Below are 23,921 nucleotides of genomic sequence, written 5' to 3'. Positions count from 1 at the left end.
GATGTTATTTTTAGAAATTATTAAAAATAATAATAATAAAAATAATTATAAAAATTATTTTAGTAAAAATAATTATAAAAATTATTTTTTAAAAATAAAATAATAATAAAATAGTAATTATAAATATAATTATAAAACTATTTTGGTATTATTTTTTTAAATTATTTTTTATAATTATGAAAATAATTATAAGAAATTATTTTGATAAAAATAATCATAAAAAATTATAGGAGAGAGAAAATTATTTTGATTTTTGATTTAATTTTCTTATCATATGTCAATATTTTATTTGTTGGTCAAATTTATGCCACTTTTAGCCACCAAAACCAATTCCAGCATAGAACTTCATTTCTAATTATACTCTAACAATTTAGATCATTAATTTAAAAAATAAAAATGGATTATATGAAATTAATCATAAACGAATTGGAAGTGATGGAAAAAAAAAATAGCAATTTTTTATTAAACTTGCCTATGTTAATTTCAGTTTATTGATAAAATAATACTAACATTGTTTTACTCATTTATTTAATTGAATTTTGATTATTGATATTTTTATATTTTAGAGATTCACTATTCAAAAGTTTACTAGTAATAGCTTTCTTCATAAAAATATATGTAATGTATTCCTACATTTTTTTCCTAATTTGATATATGAAAAGGATCACTAAAAAAATTAAATTAATTATTTACAAAGTTAAATCTTAAATAATAATTAATTAAAATAATTGAATAAAAAATTAATAATTAAAATAGATGCATGCATATCACTTATAAATAATTTTAAACATATTTATATATCATGTTTGTATACATGTCCTTCTTGTATATTCTAATATAGGGTAATATAATGTAGAAAAAATTTCAAGTATACCAGTGTTCCAATTATTTTAATCGTTGATTTCAATTAATATATATTATATATATTTTTTATAATTCAGATCAACAATTAAAATAACTGGAACACCGATATTTCTAATATACTTAAAACTCTTCCTATAATGTATATAATGTAAGTGAACTCCTTGATTCCAAGTTGGGAGCCAAACAATGAATGAATTATGTCTGGCCTATAGAAAATAGTACTAACTATTAAGTGTATTCAATATATTTTAAGATTCTTAAAATATATTGAATACATGTTTTAAGAATATTTCTAATAATTTTTTAAATATATTTTGTAAATATTATACATAAATTTAAGTAATTTTAAATATATTTTTAATAATATTAAATATGCTCTAGGTTACAAACTAGGGTATCCTTCTTTTTATTTAATAAATATTTAGAAGTATGTAGATATGGAGGAGGTAGGTGAATATCATTAGATGTATTAAATTACATCAAGTTCTTCTAAGAAAACATAGCACAAATCAATGGTTGAGAAGACTCAGAGGATCCATAATTCCATATACTTGCGGAGGTAGTTGAATATTATTATTATTATTATTATTATTATTATTATTATAAAATGAGAGCGTGTGAGATACTTTAAAGACATCATTGCCAAGTGTCCATACAAAACATCATACTTTCAAAGTTTCCTTTCATAGTGTGATTTTCATTTTTTTTTTCCTCTCTTGGAATTGAGATATTCGGATCCATTTCTAAGGAAACTTGAAATTCCAATGATGTGTATGTAACTATGAATGTTCATCTATAAATGTTATCATATCCTTTGGTTTGTGGCAGAGAATTTAATGGCTTTTTAGAAAAACAATCATTCATTCAATTTATTACACATACCTGTCAACTTTCAACTACTTATCTATAAATATCATCCCAAGATAAAGACACCCCAAAGTTTTTAGCACTATGCTTTGTCCTCATCCTTATTCCTAGAGAACAAAGCAATGAAATTTGACTCAATCATCATCATTTATTAACCCAAAAAAAAAAAGGATAGTAGCTGAAGAGTTTTCTGAATACTCTTTTGTTCTCTCTATATGTGTGTATCTGTTTATAATTCAGCATCCAATCATCCATAGTAGCAGGTGAAAAGTTCAGATTTTGAATTCTGTTGGGGACTCAAATCACCAAAATAGTGATGGTTTTGAGTAAAAGAAGTGTTTTTGGCACCAATATTGAGATGGGGTTTGGCTTCATGGTTCTGGTTTTGGTGGCCTTATTGTTCAGTTTTAGTCCTATTTGTGTGTTTGGGGAAAAACATGAAAACCCTCAGAGCCAGAAGAAGCTGAGGTTTGACAAAAATGGAGAATTCAAGATTCTTCAGGTTGCAGATATGCACTATGCTAATGGAAAGTCCACACTCTGCTTGAATGTGTTACCTTCACAGAATGGTTCTTGTTCTGATCTCAACACCACTTCTTTTGTTCAAAGAATGATCCTTGCTGAGAAGCCTAATCTCATTGTCTTCACTGGTATTGTATACTATATATATAGTGTTCACTATTCAGTTCTTGTTATATGTTTACCTTTTCATGTCATTTCTTTCTAATTTTTATAGATATCTTACTGTTGTTTAACTTTCACTTTTTCAGTGTGTTTTTGAGTAACTTTTCATTTTAACCCAAATCGGCTCAAAATTTGAATGGATTTGTTAAAAGACTTTTAAAGAACATATTGATTTAAGGTTTCTAGTTTGGTAAAAAAATAGTTCACACCCCAACATTTACTAATCAGAGACAAAGATCATGGAGTGTGTATATACATATTAGTTTTTAGTTTTTAATTTACTTTTTCTTCTAATTCTAATCTTTGTTTGTTTGGGTAAACAAGTTATAATTTGTATTTAAATACATTGATACAATGACAATGAATGGAAAAATAATAGTGATAGATACAATCATAGTAACTAAAATCTCAATTTTCTTCTTAAACATCTTCCGATATTATGATTTTAAACGAGTCGGCTGATGTATTTAATTTACTTTTTTGGTATTACGTGAAATTTCGATTTTCTCTGCCTTGGATACAACAAAACAAAGATAGTATAAGATAACTTAAGGTGCAAATTTTTATTGTGATGCGGCAGGTGATAATATCTTTGGTGCTGATTCCTCGAATTCGGCGAAATCAATGGATGCTGCATTTGCTCCTGCAATTGCATCAAACATTCCTTGGGTAGCTGTTTTGGGAAATCATGACCAAGAAGGATCCCTGCATAGGGAAGGAGTGATGAAATACATTGTTGGTATGAAGAACACATTGTCTCAACTCAACCCTTCAGATGTTCACACCATTGATGGTTTTGGAAACTATAACTTAGAAGTTGGAGGAGTTGAAGGCACTGATTTTGAAAACAAATCAGTGCTCAATCTTTACTTCATTGATAGTGGAGATTATTATAAGGATCCTTCAATTTCTTTTTATGATTGGATCAAGCCATCACAGCAACTCTGGTTCCAACAAACATCCCAAAAGCTCCAGGTACTGTTCTATTGTTTGGTTTTGATAACAGAGAAAGATTGAATACTGAGAACAGAAAAAGATTAAACACAGATTATTTGTTACTTGTGCAGAAAGCATACAAAAGTGGACCAATGCCTCAGAAAAACTCTGCTCCTGGTCTTGCATACTTTCATATACCATTGCCTGAGTATGCTAGTTTTGACAAATCAAACTTCACAGGTGTCAAACTTGAACCGGATGGCAATGGCATTAGTTCTGCTAAGGTGAATTCCGGCTTCTTCGCGACATTAGTCCAAGCTGGAGATGTGAAGGCAGTTTTCACCGGCCATGATCACCTCAATGACTTCTGTGGTAAGTTAACCGGCATAAACCTATGTTATGCCGGAGGATTCGGATACCATGCATATGGAAAGGCTGGATGGTCTAGGAGATCAAGAGTGGTGGTAGCTCGCTTGGAGAAGACGCCGGAAGGAGCTTGGGGAGATGTCAAGTCAATAAATACCTGGAAACGCCTCGACGATCAAAATTTTACTCAAATTGATGGACAAGTCCTTTGGAGCAAGAGCTTTGGAAGTAAGATATCCTGGAATACTTGCAGTAATCTTTTGGCTTTCTTGTTACTAAATTATGTTACTAAATTTTCTTAGCATATTGCAAATGAAAAATCATCATGTCGTTACTTTAAGAAAAGGGGGAAAGTGGGATATGGAAAATTATTCTGTTGTAATTTGTAAACTAAAGTCCTCTGAAGGAAATTAGGTAAGCAGTGCTAAATTATTATGTGATTTTAGAACAATGCTTATTGCATAATTATGAACTACCTATGGTTTTTGTATTATGTTCTTGTCATGTGAAAAATCTGTGGCTAGAGGTTCATCATGTTCTTATTACTAAAAAAATTAATGTGCTCTATGTTGTTCTTTTTTGGATTTCATTGCAGGAAAACCATAGGTGAGAAAAACAAAATAGTGGGGAACTTTGGGAATTTAAAAAGTGATGCAGACAAGTGATAGTATGCACATACATGACATGAAGATGATTTACTTTGGAGTTTGTTATAAGATGCTATAAATTATATTGTTGTACTTGTTAAGATGGGCATGATTCATCAATTTTGATGCTATCTAGCAGTTAATTTTTTTCTCTTAAGCTATAGTAAATGAAAAAATGTTAATTTTATTTTTTGTTTTATATTTTTTTGGGACCACAATATACTTTGCAAATAATAGAGCAAAAGCATTTTCATGTGTGAGCGTATGCTATATTCTTTAGTGGTGAATAATAACTTAGGATATAATTGCAGTCCTATAATCTATGCAAAAATTGTGGTTACTTCTTGAATCTAAAATAAGAATTTGTACATTCAATTATCAATCTGTGCATAACATTGATATAGAAGTAGCCACATTAGTTACAAAACCATGTTTCATCAATGTTTCTCATTACAGGCTTGCACAATCTCACTCACAATTGTCCTTAACATTCTCACTTGGGAGTGAAAGCCTGAAAAATAGTAAAACATAAATAAGATCAGCAAAAACAAAAACATAATTGTAAATTGAAAGTCAAATTATTCAATCTAAAAAAAATCTTATATAGATACAAATCTAATACGTTATATTCAGACATGTTCACACGTCATATTTAGACATGTTTACCATGAACATGTCTAAATATGACAAACTAGACTTGTATCTATACAAGAATTTCTTGATTGGTTCAACTTACGGCGAAAACAGTAGCATGGCCAGGATCAGCAAGGTGTGCAAAGAGGTTGTCGATAGGGCCGGTGCCGGTGTAAATGTGCTGGAACCATGCTCCCATAACAGCCAACATGGCCAACCTTCCATTCTTGATCTCCTTTGTTCTCAACTCCTTGATCTTCTCAGGTGAACCGCTACCCCATCCGAGAGGGTCAAACCATAGGCCACCGGGATACCCTACATCAGTTCCGGTGAGCTTGTTGTTAGGGAAGATAGGGTCAGTGTTAACACAGCCTGGCTTGATGATATCAGCCCATCTTCGTCCCTCGGCCCAGCCGATGAAGATGAGCTCAACTATGAAGAGTGTGGTGGTGTCTGTGAAGTACTCTTGCTCCCCAGCAGTATACCATGAAGGTGTGTTTAGGATCCCAATCTTAGTTAGGAATTCCGGGATGAAGATGCCGGCGGCGCCTAACATAGCCCATCTGCAGTGCACAAGCTCTGCTTGAACATTCCATCTTAGGCTCTCTGGGTCAGATCCTGTTGAATCACAACTAGCTCTTATGAGTTTACGAGTCGAGTTCTACAATTCGAGTTAACCTTAGCTCCACGAGTTTAGGTGAACTCTCGAATTTGATAAAAATACTTGTATCAAGTTCATTTTAAGGATCTTCCTTAAGATGAATAATTTAGAAGTGTACATTCATCTTAAGAAAAATGTTCAGATGACATCATTTGATTTGAGAATTTGATGAAATAAACATAAACTTGGTCTAAATATTCTAATAGATACTTCTAAGGATGCTAATTAAATTTCTGTTAATCTCAACATTCTTAACAAAAATCACACATCAAACTTCATACCTTAATATCAATTTAGTATCAAACCATGAGTAAAAGTGAAAACAAAGAGTAGATTTTCAGTGTGAAAACTACAAATTCTGATTCAAAATATATATCAAGTTGACAAACTAGAACAATAAAATATCAATATATCTAAACATATCAAAAAATCAATGTATCTCGACAATAGATTCGATTTTTTAGTATTCTACTTTATCTAACTCGACAATTATTTTGAAATAGAAGTTAGACAGTGTAAATAAAGTTGAATCAAACGCATTCGAATTAAAATCTGCAAATTGATTCACAGTTACCAAGTCCTAGAGGATCAAATCCAAAGTCTCCGGGGAGACTGCCATCGAGCCAAGGCGGAGGAGTGCTGCCGGGGAACCAAAGGGGCCTATCAGGATCAGCTGCTACACACACTGTGGTGCTGGATCTAGCTCCAGTAGTTGGTGCTGTGAAGTTGTTCAACTTCAGCTTCCTTCCACTAAGAAATGAAGCTTTTGTGGTTCCCAACTGTGATCCATTCTTCTGAGAACTGCATACACAAAAAGAATCAATCACCAAATCAGCTATGTATATTCTATATATGTAATTTCGTATTCTAACATATACTTTATACGAGTGTCAAATCATAGTTAGATATACAATTATGGTGGAAACTAAGGTGCAGTTAACATTTTGTGAAGATGATAATTATTTAACCACTTGAGTTTTCACATATAATTATTTGTGTCAGAATTTCTGCAACAAAAAAGTTTAGAATTTAATTCTTATTACTTGTTCTTTTGAATAAAGATAGAATTTAACCTAATTTATGCCTTTCATTTGGTGCATGACACATTTTTTCACATACTATTAACCAATAATACACAAAATATGATTATGTTCCAACTAATTTGACTCATGTAGATGCTCTTTCCGTTCAAAAATACATGTGAAATTGATAAGATTGGTGTATGAAAAAGTCATAGTATCTAATACATTAAACTTTTCATGTAACAAATTTTATTAAGCAATGTGATAGTTATTCTTGTAAGAAAAAAATAAAATAAAATAAAATATAAGAACATGATGAACAAGAGATGTGGTGGAACTTGCCTTGGGGAAGAGATGGCAACAGCTGCAATGGCAGAGGAAGCACAAGCAGAAGCCATGGCTGAGGAACTCAGCTTAGTTGATGAGTGATGAAAAGAAAAGGAAAATGCAATTATTATTGTAATTATTTTTGGTTACTATATGCAAGATTTTCTTATCTCAATGGATAGGTATGGGAACTATAAATTAGATGCTGTGTTGCCACGTGGCATGTAGAATCCAATTGGATAGATTTACATGGGAAAAAAAATCAGAATCTAGTGGCTCACATTTGAGAATCTGAGACAAAATTCTGTGGCAACACAAAATAATGGATCAAAGATCAATAATCAATTTGTGGGACAATATAGGTCTCTTAAATTAAATTAAAATGAAAAAAGAAAGAATAAGACCACGTTGACTTAACTCACTTCACATGCAATTTCATCAAGTTTCAAGATTTTTCCACATTAGAAGACTTAAATACTTAATCACAGAATCTCTAAAAAGTTTGAGGTTGATTGGAAATATTTGAGCTATAAATACTTGATTAATTTTTTTTGTAATGTAAAATTGTTTTAATACAAACTTTTAAATTTACAGCAACATAATTTAAAAATGTGTAAAATTATAAGTATCTAGGGTAATTAAATATGATATATATGAGAAAATAACAAAAATTCTCTGGTAACTGGCTAGCATAAAATTTTGAATGTATAATCGGTAATTATTTTTTGGTTAATTATTAGCTGATTTTTGTTATCTCTTAATTGAACCGAAATAACTATAATAAAAAAAATTATAAAGACAAATCTAACTAGAAACCTTTGTAAAATATAAAGTATGTAGATTGTGTCATTGTGCTATTGTAGAAGCAAACGTTTCTTTGTTTTTTAATTAAAAAAAACTAGCATTTTTTGACATGGAAAAAAGGCATCAAATTTAAATGGGCCGGTTTGGGCCACTGTAACGAAATCGGATTTAGTTGAGCCCAAAAGTTATTACGAAAAAAAAAATACAGTGAAAGATACTAACGACGTCGTTCCAGTAATTTATGCTAATTCTGATCTTCGTTGCCCTATTCATTTTTCAAAAACCCTAACCACCAAAACCCCCTTCAATTTTCTTCCACTTCAGCTCCAGCTTCAGTTTCAGCTACCAACTACAAGAAGAAGAATGGGTGCGAAAAGGAAGAAGAGGAGCAAGGGTTCCGATAGTGACGAAGATGATGAGAGAGATTCACCGCCACCAAAGAAGCAAGGAGCTTCTGCTTCCTCCGATTCCAATTCGATTAAGCAGAAATCGAAGAAGAAGGAGATACTTCCTTCGATGATAAAGAACAAGGAGAAGAGATCTGAGATCCATGCCAAGCTCAAACGCCAGAAGAAGCTTGAGAAGCGCAACAAGCTCAAGGAACGCCAAGCCGCTGAGAAAAGAGCTCTTGAGCTCGGCGAAGAGGTTCTACTTTGATTCAATTGTATTAATGTTTTTTTTTTCAAGAGAATAATTGCATTTGTTATTGGAATTTTTGGATTGGTGATTAGGATAAAAAATGTGATTTTTATGCTAAAATATCCTGATTTTGTTGCAGTTAAAAATAAAGATCACTATTTTTAGTTTTTTTTTTAAATTAAAATGTTGTCTAAGCTTGTGATTGTGATATGTTTTGAATGTTTATCTTAATTCACCGGAGTTGAATTGCTTCATTGTTTGTTTTGAACGGGTGCAGCCTCCAGAGAAGAAGGTTCCACGCACCATCGAGAACACCAGGGAATTCGACGAAACTGTTTGCATGCCCGACGATGAAGAGGTTTTTCTTTTTACACTGTCTCCCTTGATCCCATTTTTTTCACTTCAAAGTTGATTAATTTGAGCCTTTCTTTTCTATGTTCTGCTTTTGAGTAGTCTGCTAGCTCCTAGGAGGGAAAATAAGAAAAAGCATATAGAAAGCTGTTAAGAAAGAAGTTGGCGTATATTTTCTTTACAGATATGGTTTATGACACTGCGCACACAATGTAGTTGTTTAGTTGACATGCTTAGTTGTACATTTTGAGTTAGTTCTTGTTAGAATTAAGGTTTTAGTTTTTGTTGTACTTAGACTCTAGAATAAGATTTGATTCAAAGTTCAAACATGTGTATAAATGTGGGTAATTGGTATTATATCTTTAGTTAAGTTGATGGTAGAATTACTTCTGGTGGTAATTTCACCTTTTTTTCTACAGAGGAATATGCATCATTGTGATTTACTAATCAGATGATATTCATAATTTTTAATCATGTTTAGTTTTAATTTCCTTTTTTTTATTTTGCATGTTGAATTGCAACTGATATGATTTTAACTGTTTGTTTAAAAAATGCTTTATTTGATTTTTTTTTTGTATTTTTTGCAGTTATTTGCAGGAAATGATGCTGATGAGTTCAGCAAAATTTTGAGCCAGCAGCAAACCCCAAAGATATTAATCACCACATGCCGTTTCAATTCTTCGGTAGGTCTGCTACATGGTATTGCTTTTGTCCATTATGCCTTTTTACTTCCTTTGCCTTGTTTCTTACATGTTTGCATCTTTTGGTTGAAAATAACTTAATCTGCAGAGGGGACCTGCTTTTATATCAGAATTGCTTTCTGTTATACCAAATGCACATTACTTCAAGAGAGGAACCTATGATTTAAAAAAGGTAATGGGCGTCTGTTCTCTATGTAGGTGTTTAATATGGAGAGTCCATTTGAATCTTCTTTCTAATTTTGATGTGAATGTCAGATTGTAGAATATGCGAAGAAAAAGGACTTCACTTCTATGGTGGTTGTTCACACCAATCGCCGTGAGCCAGGTAGGTTCAGGTCCTAGATAAGTTTAATGTTTTCACAATGTTATTTGTAGGGTACTTATGCCTTTTCCTTTAGATTTCAGTGTGATGCCTATACAACATTTTAATTCCTCACTACATTGATTTGCAGATGCTCTCTTAATCATTGGATTGCCTGATGGACCTACTGCTCACTTCAAGCTTTCAAAGCTTGTTTTGCGCAAGGATATAAAGGTATGATATTTGTTCTTCATAAACATGATAATTTGTATGGGTCTATGGAATTGGTCTGCATATTTTTCAGTATGACTACAAAATTCATGCGCAAAATCGTGGGTGGAAAAAGAAAATGTTTTATGATGCGGTGCCTCAAGTCAAGAGGTGTTAGCCATTCTAACATATTTTGGTTGGGTTCCTTTTTGTATTTGCATTCATATACAAGAAACAATTACTTTAAGTTCCGTAAGTGTATACATATATCGGCCTTTGTTAATAGGAAATATTGGTAGATGAATCCATTTCTATTGATGTTAAGTGTGGCATGTTATGTCAAAGGTAAGTAGGCAATGAAGTATCCAACTTCTGTTGTTGATTGTATTATATTTTCCCTTTCAGAATCATGGAAATCCAACCAGTCACAAGCCTGAGCTTGTGTTCAATAACTTCACAACGCGTTTGGGGCATCGAGTTGCAAGGTCAGTCTTTACTCTTATGCTTAGTTTCTTATATGTTTCATTTGTTGTTTAACATTTATATGTTACTGGATGTGCTTCATTCTAAATTCTGGTATATTCAGATGTATGTATAATTGAAATGATGTTGTACTTGTGAGTGTTATTTTTTAAGAATTATTTTGAAAAGGGTGCAAACAATCACAAGGCTACCTTTCCTATTCTCCAAATTATCAATATTTTCTCTAGATCCTTGTCTGTTTGTGTAGCAATACTTTGTGTAATCTTTTACCCATCTTTTAAATCTCCTTATTTAATGATTTTTCCTCCTTTTAAATAGATTGATACAGTCACTTTTCCCACAAGAACCAGAATTTAAAGGCCGACGAGTGGTTACGTTCCACAATCAGAGAGACTTCATATTCTTCCGACATCATCGGTATATATCCCTTTGACTTACAAGCTACTAATATTGTCTACTTTTTACACTATTAATGATTTCATTTCCTGTTGTTAAGGTATATCTTTGAAACCAAAGAAATTAAAAAGACTGATACTAAAGGTAAAAAGGACGAAAAGGGGACAAATGAGAAAGTTCCTGATCACAAAACAATAGCTCGTCTTCAGGTTCGTGTCAGCTCTTTGCTATTTGCTTTTCATTTACCACTAAAACTCTACTTGTTGACTATTTGGTATTTATGTTAAACATGGCTCTGATGTTTTGCATTTACCTTCATTTTGGCCCTAATGTTTCTTATACTTCTTAGTGTTCAGCATTTTAGCTAATTATTCATTCGAGCATTGTTACTGTTTGAGGCCTCCAAACCTGTCTCTAATGAATTCTTTGAAAATGCAGGAATGTGGCCCTCGTTTCACATTGAAATTGATCAGCCTGCAGCATGGAACATTTGACTCCAAGGGAGGAGAATATGAGTGGGTTCATAAGGTAATTTACTTGTTAATCAAGCCTTATTGCTGTTTCAATTCCTTATATGACTTTGCTAATCATTTCTACTGTCTTCTTAACACTGCTGTTTTTTTGTTTCTGTTTCTGTTTTCTATCTGTCCTTGTTCTTCTTTTACCTCACTTTTAGCCGGAAATGGATACAAGTCGGAGGAGGTTTTTCCTATAGTTCATGGAGAGTTGCATTTTGGAAGTTATTTCTTTTGGAGTAGGTTTTATCTGACAAAGATCGTTGCTTATCTTGAAGTTGTGGCAATCTGTCAGCATGGTTTTTCATGTATTTCCCCCCTTGCTTTTGGGGTCTAAATTCCTCAAATCTCTGTATACCAGTGCTCAGTTTTGACCTTATGTCCATTGTTAGTTCTCACAATTTAAATATAGTTTCTTAACTTGGAAATTGTTTGCTTCTACCATATTGATTTTCTTGAGCACCATTGCTTTTATTCATGTGCAACAATTTTATAAAAGCTTAGGCAAATTTAGATAATTGATTCCAAATGAGCTGTACCATCTGTACTTTATGGCTTCATCAGGGATATGAATGTAACATACCAATCTAGAAATGACAAGCAAGAATTGTTATTCAAATATTATGGAATTGAATTTATTATATTTATTATTATTATTAGTAGTAGAAGAAGTAGTAGTAGTGTTACTATTTTATAGTGTTTGAATTTCTAAGATGATTCTGGGAGGTGTTCCAAACTTTAATAATCTTTTTTATATATATTATTGTAATTGCTATTAATATTAGGTCTTATCCATGGAAAGAGATTAGCCATATGATGGATGAAACAAGCTGTGATCTTGTCAAACTCTTGATACAACTTCTGTGATCTGTCTTTAGTTAGGTCCACACGGTTCAACCGCTCTAATATCAATCAAATTGTGCTTCACCAATATTTTCAAAAATATCTAGGGTTTGTTTGGTTCTTAATTTTTAATATTATGTTTTTCTATGAATAAGTTTATCATCTAGTTTTATTCCTCTTTTTTTAATGCTATCTATTTTTGAGATCGTGAATGAAACTATGACAGAGTGGAAGCATGAAAACAATTATTTATTAAAAAAATAATTCTAATTCTAAGACTATAACTTTAGATTGTTGAGGCGTTATTGTCTTTTGGTCATTTTGAACAGTTGGGAAGAAAAATAAATGTTGCAGATGAAATTGTTTCCTCTTTTCTTTGATATTGGCCTTTCCATTAATCAAAAGGTGAATTGGATACTTATCCTTAACATATACCATACCCCACGCTGCCAAATTTATCATCAATTATCACTTAATGTGGTCCATTGTCTACCATGTGTTCCTTATCTTTTTTTTTCCCCTTCTTTTATAATATAATTTTAATTTTAATAAAACATGGTCATAATTCACAACTCTAAGAAGTGAGAAATTACTGTCTCAATGAGTAAAAGATAAAGACCAGAAACAAAAACCAAGATAAAGTCATCTTTCCTTAAACACCAAAAGCTAGATTTAATTTGTTCCACCAAAAAGACTTGTGTTAGCATATACGTTAAGTATAGTGTTAATCACCTATTTATTATTAAGGATTTAATTAGAGAGTTATTTTTTCTTGTTAACATCAGTTATTTTTTTTAATTTATCTTAACTTTTAAATTATAAATTTTTAAATTCTAACTTCTAATTCTAAATCTTCTAAAAAATAAGGCTAGAAAATCAATTTTATAATGAAAAAGGGTTAATATTGATTAATTAAAAATTAATTCATATATTTATTCTATTTTGTATCATTAAGTGAGGTGCCGACTTACTTTCAATAAAATTTTTTATTGTGAAAAAAAAGTGAGTTTGTATGTGTATTATACTTGATATTAATATGCATATATAACGTTAATCTTCCATCACATATAATATATCTCATTCCATTTTTCGTTTTATTTCCTATATGACTTATTTATTAGTCATTTTTATTTTTAGGCAAGTGGATGCTGTCATGGTGTACACTTGTAATGTTTTATATTTTTTTTTTGTCTACCGTCTTTTTTAATCTGATAGACTAAGAATTAATTTATTATAGATCTGAATTCTATTTAAAAATTTATTGTTAGTCAATAAATTACTATATAATATATACATAAAATAAAATTCAAACTTCAAATACTTATTTAAGCAGATGAATAAATTAATCACTCCATTTCAAATTGTTTGTTTATCTTATATGCATGGAGGTGATTTTAAAATCATAAGGAAAAGGGACACCGACATGTATAATTTGCATTTCTTTCCTAAACTTTGGTTAACCACAAAAATTTGCATTCCGTGTCCATTTAGATATTAATAAAATAGGGGGATGAAGCAATCATTATTTGAAAAAAAAAAAAGAAATTAAAGGAAAAAAGGAAAAGAGGAATTGAAGGAGGGAGGTATAAATAACCATTTGACTCTTGAATAAAACTATATTAATGAAAACTGGATAACGATAAAGTATTACTAAACAATCACAACAATAGCAGAAACTTTTCTCTTTTAGGAAGGTTGATTTTTTATATGATGTCAATGTTATATTTTGTAACCGGCCTGCTATGAAAACCACAGTATTATTTTAATAATAATAATAGTCATAATAATATAATACCTTTCGTACAAAAAAAGGATCAATTTGTTTTCTCAAAATTATTCCAAAATTTGGATGAATAATAATATTATAAAAGTGCAAACATTATAATAGGTCCAAATCAGTATCCTATTAAGCATGGATTAGTGAAAATATTATTTTTCAAGATTACGTTATGTAAACTCAAAAAATTAGTTATTAAATTAATTATTTATATAAAATATATATTATGATATAAATATATACATTAAAAATATATAATATAATAGATATAATTTTATATAAAAATATAATAATTGATTTAATAGTTAATTTTTTGTATGTATATAACATTTTATTATTTTTGCAAGAACAAACTACTAATTAGATATTTGAATATTTCGCAAAGATTTATAGATTCCTTATTGGCATTAACCAAACAAAAAAGGTATCAAATTGAATATACGTACTTTAGGTTTGGCACTGATTATTTACTAAGTTTAATATGTAATTTTTTTTTTATAAAGGTTACTTGGATCATCAGTCTCATTTTTAAAAATTCTTCTTTTTGGAGGAATTGGTGTTGTAGAAAATAAGTAACACCGACTAATTCGTCCACTTAAATAAGTATCGAGATTTAAATTCTGTTTTATGCATGTAATAATTTATTAATTAATAATAAATTCTTAAATAAAATTCAGATTTATAATAAATTAATCTTGCTCGATCGAATTGAGAAATACTATAAATAATAAAAAAATAAATAAATAATCAATGAAACAGTAAAAAATAATAACAATAATTCTTTGGTAAATTACTATGACCAAAAAATTTTACTAGTTTATTCCTTTCTTTTTCATAGGAAGATGATGATTGATTTCTCTGAACTTCCAAGGCAAACAAAGAGAAGAAGAAAGGAATAAATTCCATTCACATTCTTCTTTCTGCTAGGGCATCACTTCACCCACAATTTGATGATGTTAAAAAATATTCAGATTAAAATATTGCTAACCTAACTCAACCAATTGGGAAAGCTTATTCCATTCTAAAATAGAAAGAATAATTTAAATACTTTTCTATGGTAAATTTACCACTACATGAATTATTTTAATACTAAAAATTTGATTAAAATAATAAATAAGCCAATATATCCAATAAATTCTTTTGAAAACTACTAAAAAATATAAATTTATTAAAAACTAAAAATATTCAAATTTAGGGACTAATTTAAATGATTAATATTATTCTAAAGTTTACCTTAGTGGGAAGGCTAATTAATTTAGAGTTACGGTATCTATGAATTATTGTAAATTAGAAAAAAAAAAGACACACTGGTTGAGTCAACCAATACCATTCATAAAACTACATATTTAATTATTTCTCCATAATATAATAATGCACAATATAATGAATGACATAACAAAATTATTAGTCATAGATATACTATAGATCAAAATTAAATAATAAATAAATAAATGTCTATTTGCATAGGCGTGTTGCCCAGTTGCCTTGCTGATAATGCAGTAATGCTAGTTGCTTCATAAAGTGTCCTTCATTGATAATTAAAAAAAAATGAAACAAAAATTAGAAAACATAATAAAAGAAAAAGAATAAAAATAAGATTCCAATTTCACGGAAACAGCATCGCACCTCTCTCTCTCTCTCTCTCTCTTCCATAAACAGTCATCTAACAACGAATCCAGGACAAAAGCTCTCTCTTTCTCTATATATACTACTCATACAACGAATGGAACAACGTTAACGACAAAAGAAGGCTTAAAAAGGAGCTTCAATTATATTTGCTTTTCAAAGCTTCATTTATTCAAACGCTGCTATTATTAGTGACCCATTTCAGCTTCTTACAGAAAGCACAAAACTTTGCTTCTATTTTTTCCAGAACCTTCTTTTCTTAGTACCCCTTTTGGACAGTGGCTAGGATTTTGAAAATGGTAAGTGATTTCTCGCTTTTGTACCTAAAAAGTTCGGTTTTTTGCTCATTTGGGTCTTGGTTTTTATGTTCAAAACTTGAACAAGTTTTGTTTTTGCTCATGTGGGTGTTTTGTTTTCAGCTCAAATTTGATTTTGGGGTGGTTTTGTTATGGATTTGGAGAAAATAAAAGAAGGGGATTTTGATGTTGGTTTATGCTTGGAATTTCAGGTAGTAGCTGCAGGTTCTAGTGTTGCTAAGCTCAACTTGAGAAAAGGGAAGGGTTCTTCTTATAATGTTATGAGCGGTGGTGATAACAGTGATGGAGATCTTTCCATTGTTAGTAATAACAGTGACAGTGAGTGTTGTTCATCATCAATGGTGGAGGTGGAAAGGGGTCCTTCATGTGTTTCATTCACCACTTTCAATATCTTGGCTCCTATTTACAAAAGGATTGATCCAAAGGTCTTGTCTTGTGCTATTTTCCCTTAGTTTTTAACATTTATGCAATCACTTGTGTCTTAATTTGTATGTTTTTTAACAGAACCAAAGCCTCAGGGAAAGTGAGTTCAGGTACTCCTGGTTGTCCAGGAATGAATGTATTCTGAATTCCTTGCTTGCTGAATCATCTTCCATAATGTGCCTTCAGGTAGCAATTTCTCTCTTTTCTTGGTAGAAAGTGTAGGAATTTTAAGTATGAGTAGTATTAGTATATGTTTGAGTCAAGATGTGATTTCTGGTCAATTTTGTGGTTTTAGGATTAATCCAATAATTTAGATATCCTTGAGTGTTGTGTGTGTGACTTATGATCCTTGTTTCATTTGTAGGAATTTTGGGTTGGAAATGAAGAACTTGTTCATATGTATGAGGAGAAACTAGGGGATGCTGGTTACCATCTCTTCAAGCTTGCTCGAACCAACAACCGCGGAGATGGTAAGTGTGTGTGAAAATGAAATTCATGGTCCATCTTGCTTAGATATTTGGATTGCTAGCATACTAGTAGTTAGTACTAAGTACCGATGTTCCATGCGTTTGAGGTTTTCCGATTTTTGTCATAATCTAAAGTATAAGTTTCTCCAAGTAAATCTGTTACTCTGTAGCTCAAAACTCATATCTACTATACTTTATGCAGGTCTTCTTACTGCTATACACAAAAAATATTTACATGTTGTGAATTATCGGGAGTTGTTTTTAAACGATTTCGGTGATCGTGTTGCTCAGTTGTTACACGTTCAGTCTATTGCCCCTGTTTCGCAAAACCAAATGGGAAGTCTTCACCAAGAGTTTCTTATTGTGAACACACACCTGTTATTTCCTCACAATTCAAGTCTATGTATAGTGAGATTGCATCAGGTATGTCCATGTTTTTCTTCTGATTCACATATGAATTTTGTTTTCAATCTTATCTTAGCTTTCACTGTTTTTGTAGGTTCACCAAATTTTGGAGCAAGTGGAATTGTTTCAAAAAGAAAACAAGCTGAAACCGATGCCTATTATACTCTGCGGGTGAGTTTATTGTTCGATTTTGCTGCAATGTTGGTATGCTTAACAGAATCAGGTTTCCTAATAGTGTGAACTTCAATGTTCAATCTAATGCAGTGACTGGAATGGAAGTAAGAAAGGGCATGTATACAAGTTTCTTAGGTCACAAGGGTTTGTTTCATCATATGACAGTTATGCAGATTCCCACAAGGTTAATATCTTACTAGTTCATAAATTCTTAAGCTTTGTTTTAGATTTTTGTTTTCATGTTTTTTTATTGTCTTGTTAATCCAGCAGTGGGTTAGTCACCGAAATCATAGAGGAAATATCTGCGGTGTCGACTTCATTTGGCTTTGCAATCCGAACCAACCACGGAAACCTTTGAAGACAAGTTGGGCCGAAGCTGTTTTTAGCATACTCAAGGTGAGTAATACTATGCTGCTTATAGGTTGATTTGTAAAATTTGCTGATGAACTTAGAGACTTAAAGGGTGTGTTTTCGGCTTATCTTGTCAGAAATTACTTCCTTCATTGAAAACAAAAAATCAATATTCACATATTTGGATAAATTGTTTTGAACAATTAGGATTTGAAAAGAACAAAACAAAACATTTCTCAGCTTTTGTTTTGTAGAAGCTGAAAAGTAGTAGCTTTTCAGAAAAATTGATTTTCAGCTTTTTAATTATATAGAAGATTTTAGTTTAAAAGTTATTTTGTCCAAACCAACTCGGGTTAGTTGAGTGGTTAGTTCACTCGTTTGCTTAGGCAAGTGTGGGATTTGAATCTCATCTTGTGTATGCAACAATCTATTGACAGATTAGTCCTTAAGCTTGTCGAGTCGGGGATACTGTGGGAATAAAAAAAATTACTTTTTCCTCAAGATGAAACAAACACACCTCTCCAACACATATCTGACAGACATATATTATACTATCCTTTTGATTTGTCATAGATTCATAATCATAGGACTCCCATTGTTGTAAAAAATTAATGAATCCTTGTGGCTCAAATGTGTATTATCCTTGTGGCTCTGAATATGACCTTTTTCCTTCGGGGATTTGATTTCAGTACCAGCTACGAAAAGCTTCGCTGTCTGAAGACGGTGCATTTACATTTCTGAAGGGCGACAATTGTGCCGATGCTGTGACATATCTTAGTTTCCATGAAGCATTGCGGCAGGTATACTTCACAATCTGCTAATATATGATAATGACATAGATATGAGGCAGTGAACTTAATCATTTATATGTTGCAACTGTTTTTCAGGTAAAATTAGTTGATGTGCCTAATGGATTATGCATTCAGCAGTTCCAAGATCTATGGAATCAAGCAGATGTTGATGGAAATGGGGTCATCGACTTCGAGGAATTCAAGGTATTTCACATATCTACGTTAATTACATGTCCCATTACCTGCAGGTGTTTTCTTTATCGCCCCAAATCCAAACTCATACCTGTCTTGCCTCACTTCAAGCGTGATCTTTCCTGTCTGAAATATAATCTATGACTTATGATTTATAAAAATGAAATACAAAGTACTAAAAATATCATGTAAGTTCCAAATATAATTAAAGTTATCACACTACAAATTCTAAGCAATGTTATAAAAGTTTAAATTCATCAAATCCGATAATCTATCTCAATCATTCATTTGTGTATATGTTTGGGATGAGTACGGGGCGGGGCGACCACTACCCATACCTGTCCCATATCCAAACAATTATTGTCAGGTATTGTCGGTATATGCTCCAAAATCCAGTAAATGGTTGAAAAACCCGTCTCGGTCTGGGCGGGCAGATCAGTTGGCTCAAATTGTCGTCCCTGTTCAGTATATATTTGATTGGTTTAGTTTAATATTGTAGAGATTTGTGTGGTTTAGTTTGATGTTAGATTGATTCTATATCTTTGACCTATAAGTTCTTATTGTGCATAATCTATGAATGTTAACAGACTTCCATAGTTGTGATATCCACCTTGAACATTACTTCTTACATAGTATCCGGTCCTCGTCATTTCGCTTCCTCGTGTCTATGTTCATCTTTGTTTCGGTTATGCATGTCTTCGCTCATCCGCAACCTTAAGCCGAAGCTGATGCCTTCATCCAATCTCTAATTCCATATGTTAATAAAACTGTGATATCTGACTTTTGCAGCAAAAGATTTGGAACTCTACATGTCCAGAGCCTGTATTGGAAAGCTTCAATGGTTGCATGGAGGATGTGAATGCGACGAATGAGCACGAAACCATCGGCTTTAAGGTGAAGAAGGCGATGTTGTTCCCTCGAGAAGTCGAGAGAGGACATTGGCCAGAAGAGTATTCTCTTTCAGATCATGCTAGGCTCACTGCTGTGTTTTCACCAGCAAAGATGAGATGTCATGGATCACAAAACTATAGCTAGTTACTCCATACTTTATAGTATCAATATAAGCTTTTGTTAGATTTTTCTTTTTCTTTTTTCTTTTTTAACTTTTAGGTTGTGGAAGTATATTATAGTGTATAGTTCTAAGAAAAATTATTTGTGTGTGGGGAGTCGGAAAAAAAAAAAGGTAGGAAAAATTTGTAATCAAATTTTGGTAAGCCAAATTTTTCTGGCAATACGGTGAAAATTTTTGCATTGTAAGAATTGTAAGAAAGGAATCTCTAGGCATGCCTTTCTTTTCTCTAATTCATCCCATTCAAATTATTAGTCTCAATTTTTTGTAAGAAAAAACAGAAACCTACTAGCATTGATATTTTATTGAGTTGTTGTTGGTAGTAATTAGTGGCTAAGAGAAAGGAGATTGAATTTTAGTCTTTTTTTGCTGAATATTAATTTTTGCCCTTTTGAAGAAATTTCAGGAGATATTTCTACTTTTGTCTCGTGTTGAGTTGAAAGACATTTTTATTTTGTCTCATGCCAAATTGAGAGATACTTTTTGTTTTCGTCTCCAGTTAACAGAAATTGAGAAAAGAGTAAAAAAGAAGAATTAACACTAAATATATTCTGGTTTAGCCACTAGGTACAATGTGGTCTATATTCAGTCTTCATCATAACAATGATAAAATTTCACTATGTTATCATAACATTACAAACACTAATTTCTCTTTAGAAATTACCCATTTCTATATGGGACAAACTCAAATTCTACATCCAATCTGAATTTGACTAGGACTCAAAACCTAGCTTTTAGCCGCAAAGTACTAATCCAACTTGCAATGGAATCCCCATAGGATCATGAATCACAACATACAGATATACAAAGAAACTTTGAAACATCTATGACTTTTTCTCTAATATTGATCATTGTCTTTTATCTCTCACTGGCTTTTTCTTATAAATCTCACCATATTTGCCTTTTATCATAAGACCCAGACAAATAATACTAAGAAAAAGAAACTAAAATAAAACTCATCTTTAATGAGAACTCTGTGCTTTCCACTTACTCTCCTTGATCTCAAGCTTTGGTCGTTCACCTTTAATATAGAAGGGAAAGCTTCCAAGGTTAAAACCCTAACCCAACAATTTTTTCTCCTACCACAGAGTAGTAGCGGCTTCAACAGAGAGAGATGAGAGAACCGAGGCTGATGCATGCAAGCTTACCTCATCTTTTTCAACCTTTTTCTTCAAGCTTCTTTAGTCTGGACCCTTGATCTTTACTTTGGTCTCAAGACTGAATTCGGACTCTTGATGAGCTTCTAACCCAGAGTAGTTTCAAGGTTTCCATATTTGCTTCTACTCTCCTAGAGGCTCAGACGCACTTTTTCTCTTGGTGAACAAAAATAGAAGTAAGCTTTTTTCAACTTAGATTTGCTTCTTCATCGAGGCAGATTATTTATTTTCTAGGCAAAAAAAATCTTGAAGCCTTTTTTCAAATTATACCTTCAATGACAAATACCTTTTTTGGCTATTTTTTGTGAACTTTACTTTTTCTTCTGTCTTCTTGTTTGATGGATTGAAGTGACCGAGACAAGAAAGAGGAGAGAATAGAAAAAAAACTTTAGTTAAAAGCATTGAATGGAATTAAAACAAATTGAATTTCTACTTCCATTTCTCAAGACATTAAATAATATGTAAGGTATTTAATACAATTAAATCAATTTAAATTTTCTCTTTTAATTACCAAAGCATAAACTTAATTGAATTGAGATTTGAAATCCATTAGTCCATGAGAATAGGTAACAGTATGCTTGAAGACTTGAGTCAATTGTTTCTCTCTTTAATTTATGATGGGTCTGGATGGATTTTTATTTCAGCCACTTGAATTAACTATGTGATGAGCTTATTTTTGTTTGGAAACCAAAAACGGGCTTCTATTTGCTGGCCCATTAGAAAATTAATTTTTTTTTTCTGCACACTAACAAAACTATCAAACAAACCATTGAAAATTATTTAAACATTTAAATATATTTAATAATATTTATTCATCATTTTTAATTTAAGTTGTCCCAACTCAACAATTGTGTATCAGTGTTGAACATATTTTATACGCTATATTTATTTGATGTTTTTCCCATGTGTGTTTCTTTTGTATTTAATTATGTTCTAATAAAAATTAAAATATATTTTCTGACACGTTTGATATATCTAAATATTGTTACAGTTTAATAGAAAATTATATTTTTTGACACGTTTCTTCATACTACATTGGGTGTGTTTGGAAAACTCGTTGGAAGGGAAGAAGCACGTTTAAATTTCTTGAAAGTTTCAACTTTTGGTTTGGCAAATTTTTTTCTCATGAACGCAGAAGTGATTCTGCTGCCAAAACCAGCGTTTACAAGAAGCAACTATTTTTAGCTTCTGCGTTTTCTTAACGGGCTTTTAGCCATAGATACTAATCTTTTATTTACTTTTTACCAACTTTATCCTTTATATATGTTATTGTATTATTTATAAAATTCTTGTTATTTCTATTTATATGAGCTCTAATTTTCTATTATTTATTATTTTTATTTTTTTAACTATTTGTTTGACATTATACACAAAAATACGATTATTGTGTTTAATTGCCAAACTAATTAATTGTTTAAACTAGTACTTTGTTCAGACTTTAGAGTGTCGGTTTTAAAAGATTTTATCTTATGATTATTATCAGGCGATTAAAAAATTTTCAGCAAAGTTCTAAGTAAAATAAAGAATGCAGTATCTTCTTTAGAAAATTATCTACCATAAAAGGTGTTCATATCCTGGTTCAAGGCAAAGGTCCAGGTCCAATTAAAAGGCCTGATCCAAAGGATTAAAGCCTAGCTAAGCGCCGCCTTTCACATAAGAAGTCGGTGCCACTCACGACTTGGTCTGAAGAGGTCGGATGTGAGATTAGCTGGCAGATCAACACTCATTCAAATGAGTAACCGTCCCTAAAATCTCTCTAACCGCCTCATAAAGCCATATCTTAACCTCCCCAAGATAATAGGGATGGTTAACACCCTAAAGATACGGCACTACACCAACGGTGGTTATGGGCTCACCACTATAAATACACTGACACCCCTCAGGTATCTCTAAGTCCAATACTCTCTAGACCTGCTCACACTCTTGCTAACTTAGGCATCGGAGTGTCTTTGCAGGTACCACCCCCCATTCACGCGCGAGCACAAGTCGGACGGAGTAGTTGCAGAATCATCCGGAGTCTTCCTCCTTCATACACTTGGGCCGCCAAACGCCATCCGTCGTATTAATCTCCGGTTACCCACCGTAACATTGGCGCCGTTGCCGGGGACCCGAGAGATCACTCAACGATGGCGGATAGATCCCATGAAGAAGGCCATGTGGAAACAGATTCTGAACAAGAGAATCTGGATGTGGGCAATGACAACGAAGACAATGACCAATACAGAGAGGGTACCTCTGGAGTAAAGAATCCGAAGGTAAATTCCTCAGATGGGCGCGAATCAGAAAAAGGCGGACCAGCCCACGTAACTGAACTAATGGGATTGGTCCATAGCCGCCTGGAGCAATTGGAACAAGAGCGGGAGATGCAAAAGGAAACCGAAAGGTACCTTAAAGAGGAGATGGAACGGCGAAAAGAGTTAGAAAGAAAACTCTTGCAGCTAGAATCCTCCCTCAAGAACTCCCGCGACGAAGGCGAAGATCAACTCCCGGGCGGAGAAGATCCCTTCAGCGAGGACATAATGAGGGCAAAAGTTCCAAGGAACTTCAAAAGCCCTGATATGGACCTCTATGATGGAACTACGGATCCAAAGCATCATCTTAGCAACTTCAAAAGTCGGATGTATCTAGCTGATGCCTCCGACGCTACGAGATGCAAGGCTTTCCCAATCACTTTATCGAAAGCAGCGATGAAGTGGTTCGATAGCCTCCCCCCGAGATCCATCACTAGTTTTGAAGACCTCTCAAGGAAATTCTTGATGAGGTTCTCAATCCAAAAAGACAAGGTAAAACATGCACCGAGCCTCCTGGGAATAAAACAGGAGGTCGGAGAGTCTTTACGAGCCTATATGGAAAGGTTCAATAAGGCATGTTTAGAGATTCAAGACCTGCCGACAGAGGCAGTAATAATGGGGTTAGTCAATG

General features: G+C 32.3%; 4 protein-coding genes across 8 annotated transcripts in view; 3 read left to right on the top strand and 1 right to left on the bottom strand.

The window, feature by feature from the left end:
- LOC107473115 (probable inactive purple acid phosphatase 29) overlaps window positions 1–4,617 on the top strand; it is a 12,853-nt gene extending 8,236 nt beyond the window's left edge. The window contains exons 1-4 of one of the 4 annotated variants that reach the window (XM_016092656.3): window positions 1,685–2,381; window positions 2,996–3,390; window positions 3,483–3,945; window positions 4,313–4,617. In XM_016092656.3, the coding sequence (XP_015948142.1) occupies window positions 2,048–2,381; window positions 2,996–3,390; window positions 3,483–3,945; window positions 4,313–4,323 (1,203 nt within the window). In that variant the 5' untranslated portion in view covers window positions 1,685–2,047 and the 3' untranslated portion in view covers window positions 4,324–4,617. Of the gene's footprint in view, window positions 1–1,678; window positions 2,382–2,995; window positions 3,391–3,482; window positions 4,225–4,312 lie in introns of those variants that run through there. The other 3 variants (XM_016092655.3, XM_052258026.1, XM_052258027.1) reach the window with 3 other exon arrangements.
- A 98-nt stretch (window positions 4,618–4,715) lies between these two features.
- On the bottom strand, window positions 4,716–7,185 carry LOC107473118 (chlorophyll a-b binding protein 7, chloroplastic). Its single transcript, XM_016092661.3, has 4 exons — window positions 7,023–7,185; window positions 6,233–6,459; window positions 5,101–5,615; window positions 4,716–4,875 (listed from the first exon to the last, which is right to left on the bottom strand). The coding sequence occupies exons 1-4, from the start codon at window positions 7,076–7,078 to the stop codon at window positions 4,858–4,860; spliced, it is 816 nt and encodes a 271-aa protein (XP_015948147.1). The 5' UTR covers window positions 7,079–7,185; the 3' UTR covers window positions 4,716–4,857.
- An 896-nt stretch (window positions 7,186–8,081) lies between these two features.
- On the top strand, window positions 8,082–12,057 carry LOC107473117 (uncharacterized). Its single transcript, XM_016092660.3, has 11 exons — window positions 8,082–8,456; window positions 8,728–8,808; window positions 9,389–9,484; window positions 9,591–9,674; window positions 9,758–9,827; window positions 9,955–10,037; window positions 10,419–10,498; window positions 10,815–10,913; window positions 10,993–11,101; window positions 11,331–11,420; window positions 11,569–12,057. Exons 1-11 carry the CDS (start codon window positions 8,175–8,177, stop codon window positions 11,605–11,607), a joined length of 1,113 nt encoding a protein of 370 aa, XP_015948146.1. The 5' UTR covers window positions 8,082–8,174; the 3' UTR covers window positions 11,608–12,057.
- Window positions 12,058–15,626: 3,569 nt separating this feature from the next.
- LOC107473114 (uncharacterized calcium-binding protein At1g02270) lies at window positions 15,627–20,075 on the top strand. Of its 2 annotated transcripts, none has more exons than XM_016092653.3 (11): window positions 15,627–15,952; window positions 16,162–16,395; window positions 16,475–16,579; window positions 16,758–16,863; window positions 17,063–17,283; window positions 17,360–17,436; window positions 17,530–17,623; window positions 17,707–17,835; window positions 18,480–18,590; window positions 18,678–18,785; window positions 19,563–20,075. In XM_016092653.3, exons 1-11 carry the CDS (start codon window positions 15,950–15,952, stop codon window positions 19,806–19,808), a joined length of 1,434 nt encoding a protein of 477 aa, XP_015948139.1. In that variant the 5' UTR covers window positions 15,627–15,949; the 3' UTR covers window positions 19,809–20,075. The 2 variants fall into 2 exon arrangements, with proteins under 2 accessions (XP_015948139.1, XP_015948140.1); XM_016092654.3 differs by having other exon boundaries at window positions 15,628–15,952; window positions 17,710–17,835.
- Window positions 20,076–23,921: the final 3,846 nt, after the last annotated feature.

The sequence above is a fragment of the Arachis duranensis genome, chromosome 2 (assembly GCF_000817695.3).
Source record: "Arachis duranensis cultivar V14167 chromosome 2, aradu.V14167.gnm2.J7QH, whole genome shotgun sequence".
Lineage (NCBI taxonomy): Eukaryota > Viridiplantae > Streptophyta > Magnoliopsida > Fabales > Fabaceae > Arachis > Arachis duranensis.
This window is presented reverse-complemented; position numbering and strand designations above follow the sequence as displayed.

Coding starts and splice junctions, on each gene's coding strand:
- LOC107473118 (XM_016092661.3), bottom strand. CDS start 7,078: ATGGCTTCTGCTTGTGCTTCCTCTGCCATTGCAGCTGTTGCCATCTCT. Junction 6,460..7,022: donor GTTGCCATCTCTTCCCCAAG/GCAAGTTCCACC, acceptor TTGTGTATGCAG/TTCTCAGAAGAATGGATCAC. Junction 5,616..6,232: donor ATTTGATCCTCTAGGACTTG/GTAACTGTGAAT, acceptor GTGATTCAACAG/GATCTGACCCAGAGAGCCTA.
- LOC107473117 (XM_016092660.3), top strand. CDS start 8,175: ATGGGTGCGAAAAGGAAGAAGAGGAGCAAGGGTTCCGATAGTGACGAA. Junction 9,828..9,954: donor CACCAATCGCCGTGAGCCAG/GTAGGTTCAGGT, acceptor ATTGATTTGCAG/ATGCTCTCTTAATCATTGGA. Junction 11,421..11,568: donor AATATGAGTGGGTTCATAAG/GTAATTTACTTG, acceptor CCTCACTTTTAG/CCGGAAATGGATACAAGTCG.
- LOC107473114 (XM_016092653.3), top strand. Junction 16,864..17,062: donor AACCAACAACCGCGGAGATG/GTAAGTGTGTGT, acceptor TACTTTATGCAG/GTCTTCTTACTGCTATACAC. Junction 17,624..17,706: donor GTTATGCAGATTCCCACAAG/GTTAATATCTTA, acceptor TTGTTAATCCAG/CAGTGGGTTAGTCACCGAAA.